Genomic DNA, 18,602 nt, shown 5'->3' with positions numbered 1-18,602 from the left:
GATTTACATTACATGAGATTGTGTTAAATGTAAGGATAATTAACAATGTGAATTCTTAGTTTATTTCACACCATTGTTTTTTTTTGTTTTTGTTTTTTTCCTTGGATTTTAAATTAGTTTGTAAATCTAACTTATTCATGGATTGATAGATAAATAGTTATACATTAAATATATATACATTTATATACATATATGCATGTATTGTGTATGTATATATATATATATATATATATATATATATGTACTTATATATTTATATATATATATATATATATATATAGTATGTATATATATAGTATATATATATAGTATATATATATATACTATATATATATACTATATATATATATGTATATACTATATATATACTGTGGAGTGATTGTTAGATCTCGAGCATTTGTAGTTACATCCTAATGGATGATATATCCTGAGTCTTTCTTTTGAATGTTAGAGATTGTAGTTAGATCAATGCACTCTTAGTCAGTAGTATCTAAATCCTGAGCATTGCTAGTTATAGTAGATGGTATGGTTGCATCTACTATCTTGTTCAGGTGTCTTATCTCTTTGGGGAGGGACTGTGTAGGTGGATGATGGAGGCTGAAGTTGGAGATCTACAGGAGACCCGGTAGGCTCCCCGGTAGGCTTCGGACTGGGCAGTCCTTGTGTGCTGCTGCTGCTGTGGTCTTGCTCTGCTGGAGGATCGGGGATTGCTGATCTCGCTTACGGCCTCTGCGGCTTAAGTACACGAGCGCTGTGTAAGTGCACAGAAAACAAGGGGAGCCTGCTGTCCAATGAGCGCGGACACGACGGCGGACCTGGCATGACCCAACCTGGGAAAGTATGCTGAGCTTCAGGTTGCGGAGTAGTGCTGCTACATAGTGAATGGTTGTTAGATCTTGAGCATTCCTGGTGAAAGGTAGTTATTTCCTGAGCATTCGTAGTGAATGGTAGTGAGGTCATGAGCATTCCTAGTGAATGAGATCCTGAGCTTTCCTTGTGAATTGTCATTATAACATGATTATTCCCAGTGAATGATAGCTCCTGAGCATTCATTTTGAATAGCAGTTAGATCCATAGCATTTCTAGTGAATAGTAGTTAAATCCGGAACTTTGCTAGTGATTGGTAGGTAGATTCTAAGCATTTCCTTTGAATGATAGTTAAATCTCAAGAATTTTTTTTTAATGGTACTTAGATCCCGAGCATTCCTATTGAATGGTAGTGAGACAATCATTCCTAGTAAATGGTTGTGAGCATACGAGCTTTTCTAGTGAATGATTGTGAGATTTCGAGCATTCCAATCCAGTGGTAGAGAGAGCGCGAGAATTCCTAGTGAATGTTAGCTCATGAGTTTTCCTATTGAATCATAGAAATCCTGAGTATTTTTAGTGAATGGTAGTGGGATCCCAAGCATTCCTAGTGAATGGCAGTAAGATCCTGAGCATTGATTTTGAATGATAGATCCTAAATATTCCGGGTGAATTGTAGTTAGATCCAGAGCAATCCCAGTGAATGGTAGTGAGATACCAATAATTTTGAGAAGTTGGATCTTAAACATTCCTCAAAATGATAGAGATCTCGAGCATTCCTTTTGAATGGTTCTTAGATCTGTAACATTCCTAGTAAATAGTAGTTAAATCCTGAGTTTTTTTGGTGAATGGTAGTTTGATCCTGAACATTTGTAACAAATAGTGGAACATTCCTTTTGAATTATAGTTTGATCTCTAACATACCTAGTGAAAAGGAGATCCCAAACATTCCTATTGAAAGGTAGTGAGATCCCAAGCATTCCTTTTTGAATTGTAGTTTGATCCCAAACATTCCTAGGGAATGATAGTAAGATCACAATTATTCCTATTGTGAATGGCAGTTACATCCTGAGTATTCCTATGGAATTGTAATCATATCCCAAGCATTCCTAATGAATGATGAGTCCTAAGCATTCCTTCTGAACGGTAGTTAGATTCCGAGCATTCCTTTGGAATGGTAGTTAGACCCTGAACATCCCCTAAAATTATAGAGATCCTAAACATTGCTATGGAATTGTAGTTAGTTCCCAAAGATTCCTATTGAATGACAGTTAATTCTAGATCATTGCTAGTGAATGGTAGTTAGATCCCAAATATTCCCTTTGAATGTTAGTTAAATCCCAGGCACTCCAAGTTAATGGTAGACCCCGAGCATTCCTAGTGAATGAGGTCACACGCATTCCCATTGAATGATCATAATGAGAATATGGGCATTTTTCTTAAATGTTAGATCCCAGGCATTCCTGGGGAATGGTAGTGAGATCTCGACCATTCGTATTTGATAATAGTAAGATCCTGAACATTCCTGGTGAATGGAAAGTTAGATCCTAAGCATTCCTAGTGAAAGGTAGATCCTGATTAGTATTTTTAAATGGTAGAGATCGGTATCCCTAGTATTTCTAGTGAATAGTAGTGAGATCCCAATCATTAATTTTGAATGGTAGAGAGATCTTGACCATTCCTAGTAAATGGTAGTTAATTTCTAGCCTTTGTAGGGAATGGTAGTTGAATCCCGAACATTCCTTTTGAATGGTAGTGAAAGTGAGGACACAAGCATTCCTATTGCATTGTCTTGAGATCTTGAGCATTCCTTTTGAATGGTAGTGAGATCCCAAGCATTCCCTTTATATGTTAGTGAGGTCCCTAGGGAATGGTAGTTAGATTTTGAGCATTCCTAGTGAATGCTTTCATGTGGTAGAGAGATCCTGAGCATTCCTAGCGAATGGCAATGAGATTCCTAGCATTCCTAGTCAATGGTAGATAAATCCCTAGCATTCCTAGTGAATGGCAGTGAGATCCCTAGCATTCCTCTTGAGTGATTGTTAGATCTCGAGCATTCCTAGTGTGAATAGCATTCCTTTTGAATTTTAGATCCTGAGGATCCCTTTTGAAAGGTGAGATCCCGAGCATTTGTAGTGAATGATAGTGATATCCCGAGCATTGCTAGTGATTGGTAGTTAGATTTTGAGCATTCCTTTTGAATGATAGTTAAATCCCTAGCATTCCTATTGAGATCCCGAGCATTTGTAGTGAATGGTAGTTAGATCCTTAACATTCCTGGTGAATGGTAGTTAGATCCTTTACATTCCTGGTGAATGGCAGGAACTGAGCAATCCTTTTTAATGGTAGATCCCGCACCTTCCATTTGAATAGTAGTTATATCCCAAGCATTCCGAGTGAATATAAATGAGGCCACAAGCTTTCCTATTGATGGTCAATGAGATCCCAAGCACTCTTTTTGAATGTTAGTCGAGATCTCGATCATTCGTTTGGAATGGTAGTAAGAACCCAATCATTCCTAGTGAATGGTAGTTAGATCCTTTGTATTTCTTGTGAATGGTAGTTAGATCTCAAGTATTCCTAGTGAATGGTAGTTAGATCCCTAGCATTCCTAGTGAATGGTAGTTAGATTCCTAACATTCCTGGTGCACTCAGGTTAGATCCTGAGCATTCTTAGTGAAAAGTAGATGCTGAGTATTCCTGGTGAATGGTAGATCCCAAGCATTCCTAGTGAATATAACTTAGGTTCCAAGCATTCCTAGTGATGGGAAGTGAGATCCTGAGCATTCCTAGAGAATGGCAGTAAGCTTGCATGCATCTGTCCCATCAGCCATCTCCTGGATGGGCCTGGTGTAGCAATACTCTATAAGTCGCAAATCTGCAGTCTTACGGAGTACAGTCTGGATGCCACACTTCAACCATAGTAACAGCGGCGCAACGATGGCGGCCGTTGTGCAATGTATAATGTTAACGTAGTGCAGTCTCCACATCTGTCAATCCCACTCCTTCCCACTCCACACGACTCCAGCCAAGTGCGTGTGTCCCTCGCCTTCGCAAGATATGGGCGCCTTTGGAACCACGTGGTCAGGAACACCAACCTCTATCACGCAACGTCGCTACAACAATTTGAAAGTCGCGTTAACCTTTGGCTCCTCAACCAGTAAGAGATGTACATCATGACTATTTTTAGAATTTTAACTGATCATCTATTGTTTTAACAATAGGTATTAGAGAGAGGCAGAGAAACAGAGAGAGACAGACACAGAGCCAGAGATAAACAGAGACAGGCAGAGAGGGAGAGGTGGGACTATCACCATCGCCACCACCATCACCACAATCACCACCATCTCCATCATTGTCATCACCACGACCACCATCACCGCTATCAAAATGACCACCATCACCGCTATCACCACTACCACCATCACCGCTATCACCACCACAATCACCACCATTGTCATCACCACGACCACCATCACCATTGTCATCACGACCATCACCATCGTCACTATCACCACCGCCATCAATACCACTAACACCACCATCACAACCACCACCATCATTGTCATCACCATCACCACCATCGTCACCATCACCATCGCCACCATCACCACCACCACGACCACCACCATCACCACCATCACCATCGCCACCACTACCATCACCACCACCCTCAACTCACCACCATCACCACCACCCCCAACCTACCACCATCACAACCACCACCATCACCATAATTGTCGTCACCACCTTCGCCATGACCACCACCATCATTGTCATCACCATCACCACCATCGTCACCATCACCATCGCCACCATCACCACCACCACGACCACCACCATCACCACCACCATCGCCACCATCACCCCCACCATCACCACCACCATCACCACCACCATCAGCATCACCACCATCGCCACCGTCCCACACTCCACAGTACCAGCCAATAATTTCTCTGGAAAATCTATGTTGCAAGGCTAATGAATAAGTTAAACAATGTTGAAATTGCAAGAGGCGGTGATGTTGAGATTTCATGTTATTTGACTCCTTTAATATTGGCGATTGGAATAATTGTTCTGATGACTTAGATATATTCATATATACATATATATCTACACATAACCATATATATATATATATATATATATATATATATATATATATATATACACACATATACATAACCATGTATATACATATATTCATATACATGTACATGTATACATATACATACACATACATATACATATTTACATGCATATACATATACATGTATATGCATAGACATACATATGTAATTATATTTTTATGTTTTTATATACATATATAGAGATGTACACCTATATATATAGATTTACAGATGTATGTATATACATATGTGTATACATAAGTGTGTACATGTATATAGATATACGTATATATATATATATATAAATAAATAAATATATATATAAGTACATATAAATATATATATATATATATATATATATATAAATGTAAATATTTTTAATATATATATTTATATTTATATATATATTAATAATATTTACATTTATATATATATATATATATTTATTTATATATATATTTATTTTTACATATATATATATATATATATATAAACATGAAAATATGTAAATATATAAAAATGAAAATTTGGATAAATATAAATATATGTGTATGAATATAAATGGATAAATGTATAAATCTATCTATATATATATATATATATATATATATATGAATCAATGTATAATTTATGTATATATATATTATATATATGTATAGATTTATAATCTATGTAAATAAACAAATGTATGAATTATGTAAATAAATGATTAATGTATATATATAAATCTTTAGATATATAAATGAGTAAATGTATAAATCTGTAAATATATACATATATAAGTGTAAACATGTAAATATATAAATAAATATATAAGATTCAAATATGTAAATACATAGATATGTCTGTATTAGGTTATGTATATATCATTTATTATAAGTATTATTATTATTGCTATTCCTTCATTACGACTTTTTATCATTATTATTATTATCATCATGACTGTTGTTATTGCTGTTTTCGTTGTTATTATTATAACTATTATTATCTTCATTATCTTTGTAATTGTTATTGTCATTGCCATTATCATTATCATTATTCTTGTTATTATAATTATCATTGGCATCACTATTATTATCATTATTCTTGTTATCAATATAATTATCATTATTTTTGTTACTGTTGTTACTATTATCATCATATTTATTGATATTGTAGCTGGTGTTATCATTATCATTATTGGTAATGATACAATTGTCACCCAAATAAAGATTATTATCCCTGTCTTATGACTACCCTTGGAGGAGAGTTATTCTTTCTGTCTTTCTTTCTTTCACACACGCACAGCAAGCACGCATGTAAACACAAGCGCTCACAACACATCATAAATTCAAGAAAGCGACATCCAGCTGTGCTCTTTTTCTTTCTTTTTCCGTCACTTTCACTGGGGACTAGTGTGCAATGCAAAGATTTTCGGCAAAGTAGCGATGGCACTTCAGATCATGTATTTGTAGAATGATGAATAGATAAATACATGTAGTAAACATATAGCATTTCTACTGAGGTAGAAAGCGCATACATGAATATATATATATACACATTCATGTATATATATACATATATGTGCGTGCGCGCGCACACGCATATATATACATATATATTTCACATATATATATACACAAAGGTAATAAGAATTTGTTATACCTGGATTCTCACGTAAGAAAATATGCAAATACATATATTAATCTGTTCTCTTACTTTTTGCATGCATAAACATAGTAAACAGGGAGGTCAGGGAAGAGAGGAAGTCTATAATGTATATGTGAAACGCACATACGCACGCACACATCCTACCGAAGAGCGCGAGGGCGGCCCACACGCAGCACCGGCGGCGGCGTCAATGAGCGGACACCTTAAATGCACACAACGTACATGCTCATTCCCCTTCTGGGAACTTCATCGTGAGCGAATCAATTGATTAATAACATGCGTCATAAAAAAGAAAAGAAAAATAGAAACCTCAGACTTTTTGGTGATAAAAATTGTTTGATGTTAAAAGAGACGAAAAGAAAATGCATAGACATAAATTATCTATGTATATACACATGCATAGACATAAATTATGTATATGAAGTATACATATAAGTATACATATATGTATTAATATGTATAATGCACACAGAGGGGAGAGAGAAGTGGGAAGAAGGAAACAGACGGAGATACAGAGATACTGAGACAAACAAAGAAAAAGGGAAGAGTGAGTAGGCGAAACCGAAAGGAGAGAGGATGACAAAAGAAAACAACATTATAGAAGTGAGTAGTATCAGAAAAAGAAAGGAAGAGAATAAAAAAACTAAGGGAGGAAAGAGATAAGTTCAATTTCAAACTCGACATACTTTATTCCATTAAATACAATACACGTAGAGCCTATTCGTATATAGTTAAATCTGATGTTATTAGTGATTGAAGAGATGTTCTTTTAATTTCCTTTTGAATGTATGAGCGTTTCTGATATTTGATCTATTTCTATTTGTTCCAAATCATCGGTCGACGTGTTTGCTGTGCCCCTTTATCTGTGCGGGACAGGGAGAGAAAGAGAGGGGAGAGGGAGGGAGGGAAAAAGAGAGAGGGAGAGGGAGGAAGATATATAAATGACAATGGGGCTGATAATAAGTGATGATAAAATAACAGAAAGATTAACATAAATGAGATATAATAATATTAACAAAAAATTATAATTATAAAGATACTACCATAATAGCAATACCCTTCCCTTCCCTCTCACTCTCCCTTCTCCTTCCCTCTCTCCCTTTCCCTTCCCTCTCGCTCTCCCTTTTCCTTCCCTCTCGCGCTCTCCCCCTTTCCTCTCCCTCTCTCGGGCTCCCTTTCCCTTCCCTCTCCCTATCGTTCTCCCTTTCACATCCCTTTCCCTCTCACCCTGCCTTTCCCTTCGCTCTCTTTCCCCTCCCTCTCCCTTTTCTTTTTCCTTCCCTCTCCCTCTCGTTCTCCCTTTCCCTTCCCTCTCCCTCTTTTGCTCTCCCTTTCCCTTCCCTCTCCCTCTCTCTCTTGGTCTACCTTTCCCTTCCCTCTCCCTCTCCTTCCCTTTCCCTTCCCTCACCCTCTATCGCTTTCCCTTTCCTTCTCTTTCTCCCTCTTTCGGTCTAACTTCCCCTTTCCACTCCCTTTCCCTTCCCTCTCCTCGTTCTCCCTTTCCCTTCCCTCTCCCTCTATCGCTTTCCCTTTCCTTCTCCCTCTCCCTTACTCTTCTCCCTCTCCCTCTCTCGTTCTCCCTTTCTCTTCCCTCTCGCTCTCCCTTTCCCTTCCCTCTCCCTCTCTCGCTCTCCCTTTCCCTTCCCTCTCCCTCTCTCGCTCTCCCTTTCTCTTCGCTCTCCCTTCCCTTCCCCCTTCCCTTTCCCTTCCCTCACCCTCTATCGCTTTACCTTTCCTTCTCCCTCTCCTTCTCTCTCACTCTCCCTTCCCCTTCCCCCTCCCCTCCCTCTCTCGCTCTCCCTTCCCCTTCCCTCTCCCTCTCTCGCTCTCCCCTTTCCTTTCCCTCTCCCTATCCCTTCCTTCTCTCTCCTCCCTTTCCCCCTTTCCCTTCCCTCTCCCTCTCACTATCTTCCCCTTCCCTTTCCTTCTCCCTCTCTCTCCCTTCCCCTTCCTTCTCCCTCTCGTTCTCCCTCCCGAGAGAGGGGGGACGGAAGGGGGAGCGAGAGAGGGAGAGGGAAAGGAGAGAAGGGAGGAGATGGAAAGGAGAAAGGGGAAGGAGAGCGAGAGAGGGGGACGGAAGGGAAAGGGAGAACGAGAGAGGGAGAGGGAAGAGAAAGGGGGAGGGAAAGGGAGAGCAAGAGAGGGAGAGGGAAGGGAAAGGGAGATCAAGAGAGGAGAGCGAAGGAAAGGGAGAGGGAGAGGGAAGAGGAAAGAAAAGGGGAAGGGAAAGGGGAAAGCAGAGGGAGAGCGAGAGGGAAGGGAAAGAGAAAGAGAGAGCGAGGGAAAAGAACAGGAGAGCGAGAGGAGAGGAAGACCGATAGAGGAAGAGTGGAAGGGAAAGGGAGAGTGAGAGAGGGGGTCGGAAGGGAAAGGGAGAGGGAAGAGAAAGGGATAGCGAGAGGGAGAGGAAAAGAGTGAGGGAAAGGGAGAGCCAGAGAGGGAGATGGAAGGGAAAGGAAGAGAGAGGGGGAGGGAAAGAAGAGAAGGGAGAGCGAGAGAGGAAGAAGGAAGAGAAAGGGATAGCGAGAGAGGGAGAGACAGTGAGGGAGATGGAAGGGAAAGGAGAGAAGGGAGAGCGAGAGAGGGAGAGGGAAGAGAAAGGGAGAGGGAGAGAGTGAGGGAAAGGGAGAGCCAGAGAGGGAGATGGTAAGGAAAGGGAGAGAGAGGGGGAGGGGAAGGAGAGCGAGAGAGGGAGAGGGAAAGGGAGAGTGAGAGAGGGGGACGGAAGGGAAAGGGAGAGCGAGGGGGAGATGGAAGGAAAGGGAGAAAGAGAGAGGGAGAGGAAAGAAAGAGCGAGAGGAGAGGGAAGAGAAAGGGATAGCGAGAGGGAGGTAAGGGAAAGTGAAAGCGAGAGAGGAAGACGGAAGGGAAAGGAAGAGCAAGAGAGGGAGAGTGGAAGGGAGAGCGAGAGAGAGCGAAGGAAAGGGAGAGCGAAAGGGAAGGGGAAGGGAGAGGGAGAGCAAGAGAGCGAGTGGGAAGGAAGAGAAAGTGGTAGGGAAAAGAACAGGATAGCGAGAGGGAAAGGGAGAGGAAAAGAGAGAGGAAGAGGGAAAGGAGAGAATGGAGAGGGATGGAAGGGAAAGGGAGAGTGAGAGGGAGATGGAAGGGGAAGGAGAGAAGGGATAGGGAGAGGGATGGAAGGGAAAGTGAGAGCGAGAGGGAGAGGGAAAGAGAAAGGAGGGAAAATAACAGGAGAGCGAGAGAGGGAAAGGGAGAGCAAGAAAGGCAGGGAAAGGGAGGAGAGCGAGAGAGGGAGAGGGAGGGCGAGAGGGAAGGGAAAGGAAGAACGAGAGAGGGAGAGGGGAGAGAAAGGGATAGCGAGAGTGAGAGGGAAGAGGAAGGGAGAGGGAGAGGAAAGGAAGAGAAAGAGGGAGGGAAAAGAAGAGAGCGAGAGAGGGGAAGAGAGAGCAAGGCAGGGAGAGGGAAAGAATAGAAGGGAGAGGGAGAGCGAAAGAGGAAGAGGGAAAGGAGAGAAGGGAGAGGGAGGGGTTGGAAGAGCGAGAGGGAGAGTGAGATAAAGGGAGAGCGAGTGGGAAGGGAAAGGGAGAGCAAGAGAGCGATAGAAGGGAGTGAGGGAAATGGATAGCAATATAGGGGTACGAAAGGGAAAGGGAGAGGGAAAAGAACAGGAGAGAGGGGGAAAGGGGGAGCAAGAGAGGGAGATGGAAAGGAGAGAAGGGAGAGAGAAAGGAGAGAAGGTAGAGGGAGAGGGAGAGAGGTGAAAGGAAGGGAAAGAGTGTGAGGGAGATAGAAGGGAAAGAGTGCGAGGGAGATGGAAGGGAAAGGGAGAGCAAGAGAGGGAGAGGGGAACGGAAGGGAAAGAGAGGGAGATGGAAGGGAAAGGGAGAGCGAGAGCGAGAGAGGGAAGAGAAAGGAGGGAAAAGAACAAGAGAGCGAGAGGGAAAGGGAGAGCAAGAGAGGGAGAGGGAAGGAAAGGAAGAACGAGAGGGAGAGGAAAAGGAGAGCGAGAGCGAGAGGGGAGGGAAATGGAGAGTATGAGAGGAAGAGGTAAGGGAAAGTGAAAGTGAGAGCGAGAGGAGAGCAAAAAGAAAGGGAAAGCGAAAGCGAGAGGGAAGGGGCAGGGATAGCGACAGAGAGAGGGAAGGGATAAGGAGAGCAAGAGAGCGAGAGGGAAAGTGAGGGAAAGGGAGAGCGAGAGGGAAAGAGAGTGAGAGAGGGAGATGGAAGGGGGAGCGAGAGAGGGAGAGGGAATGGAGAAAAGGGAGAGGGAAAGGAAAGGGAGAGCGAGAGAAGGAGGGAAAAGAAGAGCGAGAGAGGAGGACGAAAGGGAAAGGGAGAACGAGAGAGGGAGAGGAAAGGGAGAGCGAGAGGGAGAGGGAAGGAAGAGAAAGGGGGAGGGAAAGGGGAGCGAGAGAGAGGGAAAGGAGAGAAGGGAGAGGGAAAGGAGAAAGGGGAGCGAGCTAGAGGGAGAGGAAGAGCGAGCGAGAGAGAGGGAGAGGTAAGGGAGTGAGAGCGAAAGAGGAAGACGAGAGGGAAAGGGAGAACAAGAGGAAGTGTAAGGGAGATGAAGAGAGGAGAGCGAAGGAAAGGGAGAGAGAGTGAGAGGGAAGGGAAGGGGAAAGGTTAAGGGAGAGCGAGATGGAAGGGAAAGGGAAAGGGCGAGCAGGAAAGAGACCGAGAGGGAGAGGGAAAAGGGGGGAGAGAAAAGAACAGGAGAGCAATAGGAAAGGGAGAGCGAGAGGGAGGGGGAAAGGACAGACGGGAGAGGAAAAGAAGGGAGAGGGAGAGTGAGAGGGAGGGGGAAATGACAGACGGGAGAGGGAGAGCGAGAGGGAGGGGGAAAGGACAGACGGGAGAGGGAGAGCAAGAGGGAGGGGGAAAGGACAGACGGGAGAGGGAGAGCGAAGAGTGGGAGGGAAAGGGAGAGCGAGAAGGGGACGGAAGGGAAAGGGAAAGCGAGAGAGGGCGATGGAAGGGAAAGGGAGAACTAGGGTGAGACCGAGAGAGGGAAGAGAAAGGATTAGCGAGAGGGAGAGGTAAGAGAAAGGGTAGTGAGAGAGGGAGAGGGAAGAGATAGGGGGAGGGAAAAGAACAGGAGAGCCAGAGGGAAAGAAGGGAGAGGGAGAGAGGGAGAGCGAAGAGAAAGGGATAGTGACACGGAGGTAAGGGAAAGTGAGAGCGAGAGAGGGAAGGGGAAGAGGGAGAGCGAGTGAGGGAAAGGGAGAACGAGAGGGATAGGAAAAGGAGAGGGATAACGAAAGGGAGAGGCAAAGGAAAGGGAGAGCAAGAGGGGGTGAGCTAGAGGGGGAGAGTGGGAGGGAGAGCAAGAGGGGGAGAGTGGGAGGGAGAGGAAGAGGGGGAGAGTGGAAGGGAGAGCAAGAGGGGGAGAGTGGGAGGGAGAGCAAGAGGGGGAGAGTGGGAGGGAGAGGAAGAGGGGGAGAGTGGAAGGGAGAGCAAGAGGGGGAGAGTGGGAGGGAGAGCAAGAGGGGGAGAGTGGGAGGGAGAGCAAGAGGGGGAGAGTGGGAGGGAGAGGAAGAGGGGGAGAGTGGGAGGGAGAGGAAGAGGGGGAGAGTGGAAGGGAGAGCAAGAGGGGGAGAGTGGGAGGGAGAGCAAGAGGGGGAGAGTGGGAGGGAGAGCAAGAGGGGGAGAGTGGGAGGGAGAGCAAGAGGGGGAGAGTGGGAGGGAGAGGAAGAGGGGGGAGTGGGAGGGAGAGGAAGAGGGGGAGAGTGGGAGGGAGAGGAAGAGGGGAGAGTGGGAGGGAGAGGAAGAGGGGGAGAGTGGAAGGGAGAGCAAGAGGGGGAGAGTGGGAGGGAGAGGAAGAGGGGGAGAGTGGAAGGGAGAGCAAGAGGGGGAGAGTGGGAGGGAGAGGAAGAGGGGGAGAGTGGAAGGGAGAGCAAGAGGGGGAGAGTGGGAGGGAGAGGAAGAGGGGGAGAGTGGGAGGGAGAGCAAGAGGGGGAGAGTGGGAGGTAGAGCAAGAGGGGGAGAGTGGGAGGGAGAGGAAGAGGGGGAGAGTGGGAGGGAGAGCAAGAGGAGGGAGAGTGGGAGGGAGAGCAAGAGGAGGAGAGTGGGAGGGAGAGCAAGAGGGGGAGAGTGGGAGGGAGAGCAAGAGGGGGAGAGTGGGAGGGAGAGGAAGAGGGGGAGAGTGGGAGGGAGAGCAAGAGGGGGAGAGTGGGAGGGAGAGCAAGAGGGGGAGAGTGGGAGGGAGAGCAAGAGGGGGAGAGTGGGAGGGAGAGCAAGAGGGGGAGAGTGGGAGGGAGAGGAAGAGGGGAGAGTGGGAGGGAGAGGAAGAGGGGGAGAGTGGGAGGGAGAGGAAGAGGGGGAGAGTGGGAGGGAGAGGAAGAGGGGGAGAGTGGGAGGGAGAGCAAGAGGGGGAGAGTGGGAGGGAGAGGAAGAGGGGGAGACTGGACGGGAGAGCAACGGAGGGGGAGAGAGGGAGGGAGAGGAAGAGGGGAGAGTGGAGGGAAGAGCAGGAGGGGGAGAGTGGGAGGTGAGAGGAATAGGGAAGTGGAGGGGAGAGGAAGGGGGGGAGAGTGGAGGGAGAGCAAGAGGGGGAGACTGAAGGGAGAGAAAAGAGGGGAGATGGAGGAAGGAAGAGGGGGAGGGGAGGGGGAGGAAGGAAGATGGGGATAGTTGGGGAGGGAGGAGCAAGAGAGGGGAGAGTGGAGGGAGCGGAAGGAGGGAGGGAGATGGAGGGAGAGCAAGAAGAGGGGGAGAGTGGAGGAGAGCAAGAGGGGGAGAGTGTGGAGGGAGAGCAAGAGGGGAGAGTGGGAGGGAGGAGGAAAGAGGGGGAGAGAGGAAGGGAGAGGAATAGGGGGGAGAGTGGGAGGGTAGAGGGAGGGGGAGAGTGGAGGGAGCGCAAGTAGGGGGAAAGTGGGGGCGGGCTCGCCAGCGGGTAGAGTGGTCTGGCGCTGGCCGCTTTGGCGAGGCTGGCTCTACCGTCATGGGTCGCGAGTGGTCGGTCGCGCCCGCTTGGCTCGAGTGGCTTTCGCTCAGCTTGTGGGCTTGGGCAGGCGCTCCGCGGGGGCGCGAGGTGCTGGCGCGCCCTCTTGTCTCGAGGGCGGCGCGGCCTTCGCCTTTTTGCGAGTTGCGGCGCGTGCCTCTTGGGCGCGAGGCAGGTCGGCGCCCGCTGGGGCCGAGTTGCGTGGCTCGCCCGTCGTTTGCGCGAGTGCGGGCTCGTTCCGCGGGTGTCGAGTGCGGCGCGTTCCACGTTGGCGCGAGATTCCGTGAGCGCCCGCGGTGTCTCGTATTGCCTGCGCTCCCAAGCGGTGGCGCTAGGGCGGTCGCGGGCTCGGGTTCGCGAGGTTCGTTCTCGTCCGCGTTGAGCTATTCGGCTCTCCCTCTTTTGTGCACTAGGTCCGGTGCGCTTCCGCGGTGTCCGTGTGCGGGCTGCGTCCGCTGTGTCGCGATGGCCGGGCGTCTCCATCTTGGTCTCATTTCGGGTCGCTCACGCCGGGTCGCGATGGCGTTCGCTGCCCGGGGGCGCGAGGGAGCTGGTGCGCGCCGCGGCGGCTCGAGGTCGGGCTCGCCAGCGGGGGCTCTAGGTGCTGGCGAGTCCTCTGTGTGACGTCTGAGGTGCGTGCGCGCCAGCCGCGGCTCGGAGTGCGGAGACGCTGCCGGTTGCTGTTTAGAGTGTCGGTCTGCTTCCGCTGTGTCGCGTAGTCTGTCTCGACCCTCTTGTTTGCGCTGAGTGTACTTGGCTCTTCCTCCGGGGGCGCTGATCAGGTCATGGCTCGTGTCCCCCTGGGTCTCGAGGGCGGGACGTCGCCCGTCGGGTTCGCGAGTGCGGTCGCTCCCTCGTGCGGCGCGATTTCTTGCGCGGCCGCGTTGGGTCGATAATGGCGGAGGCGCTGCCGCGGGGCGAGGTCGGGCGCGCCCGCGGTGGCCTATGTGGCTGGCGCGCCCGCGGCTGCGTCGATTTCTGCGCGTACGCGTGGGCGATTGTGTCTCGTCCGCTTGTGGCGCGTTAGGGCGTGCGCGCCAGCGTGTGTGCTCGAGGGCTGGCGCTCCCCGCGGTCTTCGTCTATTGCGTGCTCGCCCTCTTTTTGGCGCTAGTGGCGGGCGCCCCGCTGTTGCGTCTTGGGCGGGCTGCCGCACGCTCGCTATCGCAGGTCTGGCGCTTCCGCGGCGGCGTCATTGCGTGCGCTGCCCCGTGGGCTATGGCGGGCGCGGCCGCGGGTAGCGTTGGCTGTCTCGCCCAGCGGTGCGCGAGAGGCGGTCGCGCCCTCTGTGTCTAGTTCGGTTGCGCGCCCTCGGGTCTTCGATGGTCGTGCGGCGCCCGCTGTGGCTAGGTCGTCGTCTCCCTCTTGGGTCGCTAGTGCTTTGCGTGCGCCCCGGCGGCGCGAGTTCTTAGGCTCGGCCTCACTGGGGCGATGGTCCGTTCGCGTCCCTCGGGTGGCGCGAGTTCTGTTCTCTCCCGCTTTGGTCGATTGTGCGGCTCGCCAGCCGGTCAGTGAAGCGTAGTGCTTGCGCTGCCCGCCGGGTTCTCGTAGGGCGGGCGCCTGCCCCGCGGGGGCGCTAGGTCTTTGGCTGCTCCCGCGGCGCGCTAGGGCGGTGCGCGGCAGCAGGGGTAAGGGCTTTCGCGCCAAGCGGGGGCGCAGTGTCGGGCGTCGCCCGCGGGGGCCGCGAGGGCTGTGCTCGGACGCGGTTCGATGGGCGTGCTCTTCCGCTGTTGGCGAGTTCTTGCTCCGCCCTTCGGGGCGTCGAGGGCGGTCTCGCCCGCGTGCGTCGCGAGGGTCGGAGCGGCCGCGGGGTGCGATGGGTGCGGGCTGCGTCCGCGGGGTCTATGTGTTCGGTCTCTGCACGCAAGGGTCGCGAGGGTCGGCGCGCACGGCCGGCGGTCGCGGATGGGCGTGCTCGTCCTTCTTATGTCTAGGGCGTTCGCTGCCTCGGGTGCGAGGGGGCTGTGCTCGTCCCTCTTGGGCGCGAGGGGCGTGCGCTGCCCTGCGGCTCGCTAGGTCGTTCTCCTTCCTCGGTCGCGCGGAGGTTCTTTCTCGTCCGCGTGTGCGATTTGCGTCTCGGCCGCGGTTTCTAGGCGGGCTCGCCCTCGGTGTTCTCCTGAGGTGTTCCTTGCCCTCCTCGGCGGCGGCGAGGTCGTCGCGTGCCGCTGCGTGCGCGATTGGCGTTCGCGTGTGCCGCGTTTTATTTCTTGTCAGAACTTAACCTACCATCCATCTCTGATAGAATAATATTTATTTCCACTATATTTGGGGTCAAAGCTCTGAGGGAACCCTTGTATCTTTCAGACTTCCAAAAACAAATGCAGCATAAAATCACGCAAGCAGACGTGACTAATCACACACACGCGTGCCCTCTAATACACAAAATCTCCATGAACATTACAATGCTCAATGTCCCATTTAGTAAAATACCACAGGGTCGATCCATTCCACCATGGAAAAATTCAAAATTGATCGTGCACCTTCCGTGTCTACAACAAAAAAATAGTGTATATAACTGCGTGTTACAACAAATTGCATTAGCAACGGTGAAGAGTCTATGGGCGATGATGTATACGAGTGTTACGTTGACGGATCCGTACAGTCTGGATACAAAGCTGGTTGTGCTTGTACTGTATACAAAAATGGCTTACTACAACATCAAGTTAATATGAGAGTGCAAAATTGGGCCAGCACTACACAAACGGAGCTGGCAGGTATACTCCTTGCAACGGAATTCATAATGTCTCGGGGCTCTGGAGTAGTTTTCTGTGACTCTCAGAGTGCTCTTCGGACACTAAATTCTTTCAAAGCAGGTGGCGACGAAGAAATTGTAAGTTGCATTAAGCGTAACGTAACTTGTGCAACAGAGCGCAATTTCAACATTCAATTTGTATGGATACCATCTCATGCTGACAAATTGGCGAAGGAAGCCTGCAGCAAAGATACTGTGAACATAGATCTTATTAGGGTTGCACATATATTGAAAATTTCTCATAAGGAAGAACTAGTAGATCTGACGAACACTCACGCTGTACCATAAGGCACTACGATCAGTATAGAGATAGCAAGCCCTCCTATGGGTGGCACCGAAGTCGAACCAGACAATGTGACGTGGTTATTGTCAGAATACGTTTAGGTTACAGAATGTATTGGCAACTGCACGGTACAAGAAGTGCAGATGAATCTAAATGTAGACTGTGTAATAAAGAAAACAAGCGAACACTTGAGCATTATATCTCGGAATGTTATGTGATACAGCCTTTCAGACCACCTAACATGAGGTATAAAGAACTATGTGAATATTTCATTTCATCTGATACATTGGAAGATATACTCGTATTATATCCTAAATTTATTATGTAAAACTGCCGTAAACAAAAACACAGTGTTATGTAAACACAGTGGCAAAAGCATATCAACGTATTATTTTTGTATGATGTATGACATGTTTCTATATTACCATGTACAATTACAGTAGTCACAGACTACTTGTGTTAGATGTATGTAAAACTGTAATCTTGATTGCCCACGCCTGAGCAAATAGCCAGGGAGGTAAATAAACTTACTTAACTTAACTTAAACACTTTGAACAGTTCCTTAAGAGCATTAACAATAACATTTCAATGTTTGAGGTCAGGAAAAAGAAATGATAATAATCGACTCTTTACAAAAGGAAGTGAGGTCACCGATTGTTCCCTTTTGCAGGTAACAATCGGTGACCTCACTTATTTTGCAAGAAATAATCGGGGATCTCACTCCCTTTGCAAGAAGCAATCAGTGACCTCACTTCCTTTTGCAGGGAACAAATGGTGACCTCATTCCCTTTTGCAAGTAACAGTCGGTGACCTCACTTATTTTGCAAGGAACAATCGGTGATCTTACTCCCTTTGCAAGAAGCAATTGGTGACCTCACTTCCTTTTGCAAGGAACAGTCGGTACCTCATTCCCTCTCAAGAAGCAATCAGTGACCTCACTCCCTTTTGTAACAATCGATGAGGTCATCGATTCTTACTTGCAATAGGAAGTGAGGGCACAGAGTGTTTGTTGCAAAGGGGGTGAGGTCACCGATTGTTCGTTGCAAAAGAAATAAGGGAGTGCAAGTAACAATCGGTGACCTCACTCCTTTTGCAACTAACAATCGGTGACCACACTCCCTTTGCTAGGAAAATCGGGGCCCGTATATATGTATATATGCAGTATGCAATATCACGTCGTCTCACTCCAGGAGGTATAAAACAATGCTAAATATCTCGCCCCCCCCCCCCCTTCTCCCACAGACTTACGAATATTACCATGTCTGGAAACTGACGAACTCGAGTTGGCAACACACTCCAGTCGAAGCCACGGCGTGGCGTCGTTTTGCCCTGTATATTCCTTAAAGAGACTGGGAGAGACTACTTTACATTGCCATGCGCTCTATTGCATCTCCCCTCATACTGCAACATGAACTTCGGTCGCCTTCCCTTCGCCGAAGCCGAGGGCACGAGCGTTTTATCCCGCGAGTGAGGAGGATGCTTGGAAACAGTGTTGCCACGGACGGCTCCTGTATAACATTAGTTTGTTAATTAATAAATGTCTATTTCATTTGCATTTCCTAACACCACTCTCTCTTCTAGAATAAGAAAGCACGAAATGGAATTGAATTCCTTTGATTTCTATATCTTAAGAGCATTTATTAGTTCACAGACCGTTATCAAAGAGAGGTTGAACAAACGACATTGCCAAATCGCCTCCAGGGAAGCTCCATTGCTGGATGAGAGATAACAGGCGTGAATATCATAAACTTTTTTTTGTTTTTTAATATGTGCATAGATTAATTTTGTTCAAAATTTGATAGATGTATATGTTTCTACATGGCAGTGCCATATTCGCCATATTTGATGTTCAAATTATCAGAATCTCTATATTCATTATAGGCCTACTACGATTTTGCGTTCAGATAATGTTCTGTATATAAGAAAATGATGTAGCATGTTTTCTGGTTACTTTAAGTGAGGCAGAGAAAAAGAAGTAGCCACTTCATTAGTTCGGTTTCCGTTGGCCAAAAGGGCGCGCTTGCCGTTGACTAACCTGGAAATCATTTCCGATTAGTTATTTCTTCTTTCTTTTTTTTTCA

The 18,602-nt window shown here is 47.7% G+C and overlaps 1 protein-coding gene across 1 annotated transcript; it reads right to left on the bottom strand.

The window, feature by feature from the left end:
• Positions 1 to 3,596: 3,596 nt before the first annotated feature.
• Positions 3,597 to 18,352, bottom strand: LOC125035915 (serine/arginine repetitive matrix protein 1-like). The gene is made up of 8 exons (XM_047628225.1): positions 18,340 to 18,352; positions 17,770 to 17,850; positions 15,350 to 15,651; positions 14,649 to 15,313; positions 13,997 to 14,454; positions 13,435 to 13,943; positions 3,821 to 3,923; positions 3,597 to 3,670 (listed from the first exon to the last, which is right to left on the bottom strand). Exons 1-8 carry the CDS (start codon positions 18,350 to 18,352, stop codon positions 3,597 to 3,599), a joined length of 2,205 nt encoding a protein of 734 aa, XP_047484181.1.
• Positions 18,353 to 18,602: the final 250 nt, after the last annotated feature.

The sequence above is a fragment of the Penaeus chinensis genome, chromosome 20 (assembly GCF_019202785.1).
Source record: "Penaeus chinensis breed Huanghai No. 1 chromosome 20, ASM1920278v2, whole genome shotgun sequence".
In the NCBI taxonomy this organism is placed as follows: Eukaryota; Metazoa; Arthropoda; class Malacostraca; order Decapoda; family Penaeidae; genus Penaeus; species Penaeus chinensis.
The sequence above is the reverse complement of the archived record's forward strand: the minus strand, read 5'-3'. Positions and strand labels throughout refer to the sequence as shown.

Excerpts from the sequence above, each read along its gene's own strand:
- LOC125035915 (XM_047628225.1), bottom strand. Across the intron at positions 14,455-14,648 it reads GAAGCGCCAGACCTGCGATA|CCGCGGGCGCGCCAGCCACA; the intron begins GCGAGCGTGCGG and ends AAATCGACGCAG. Across the intron at positions 3,924-13,434 it reads CCAGACCACTCTACCCGCTG|CGACGTTGCGTGATAGAGGT; the intron begins GCGAGCCCGCCC and ends AAATTGTTGTAG.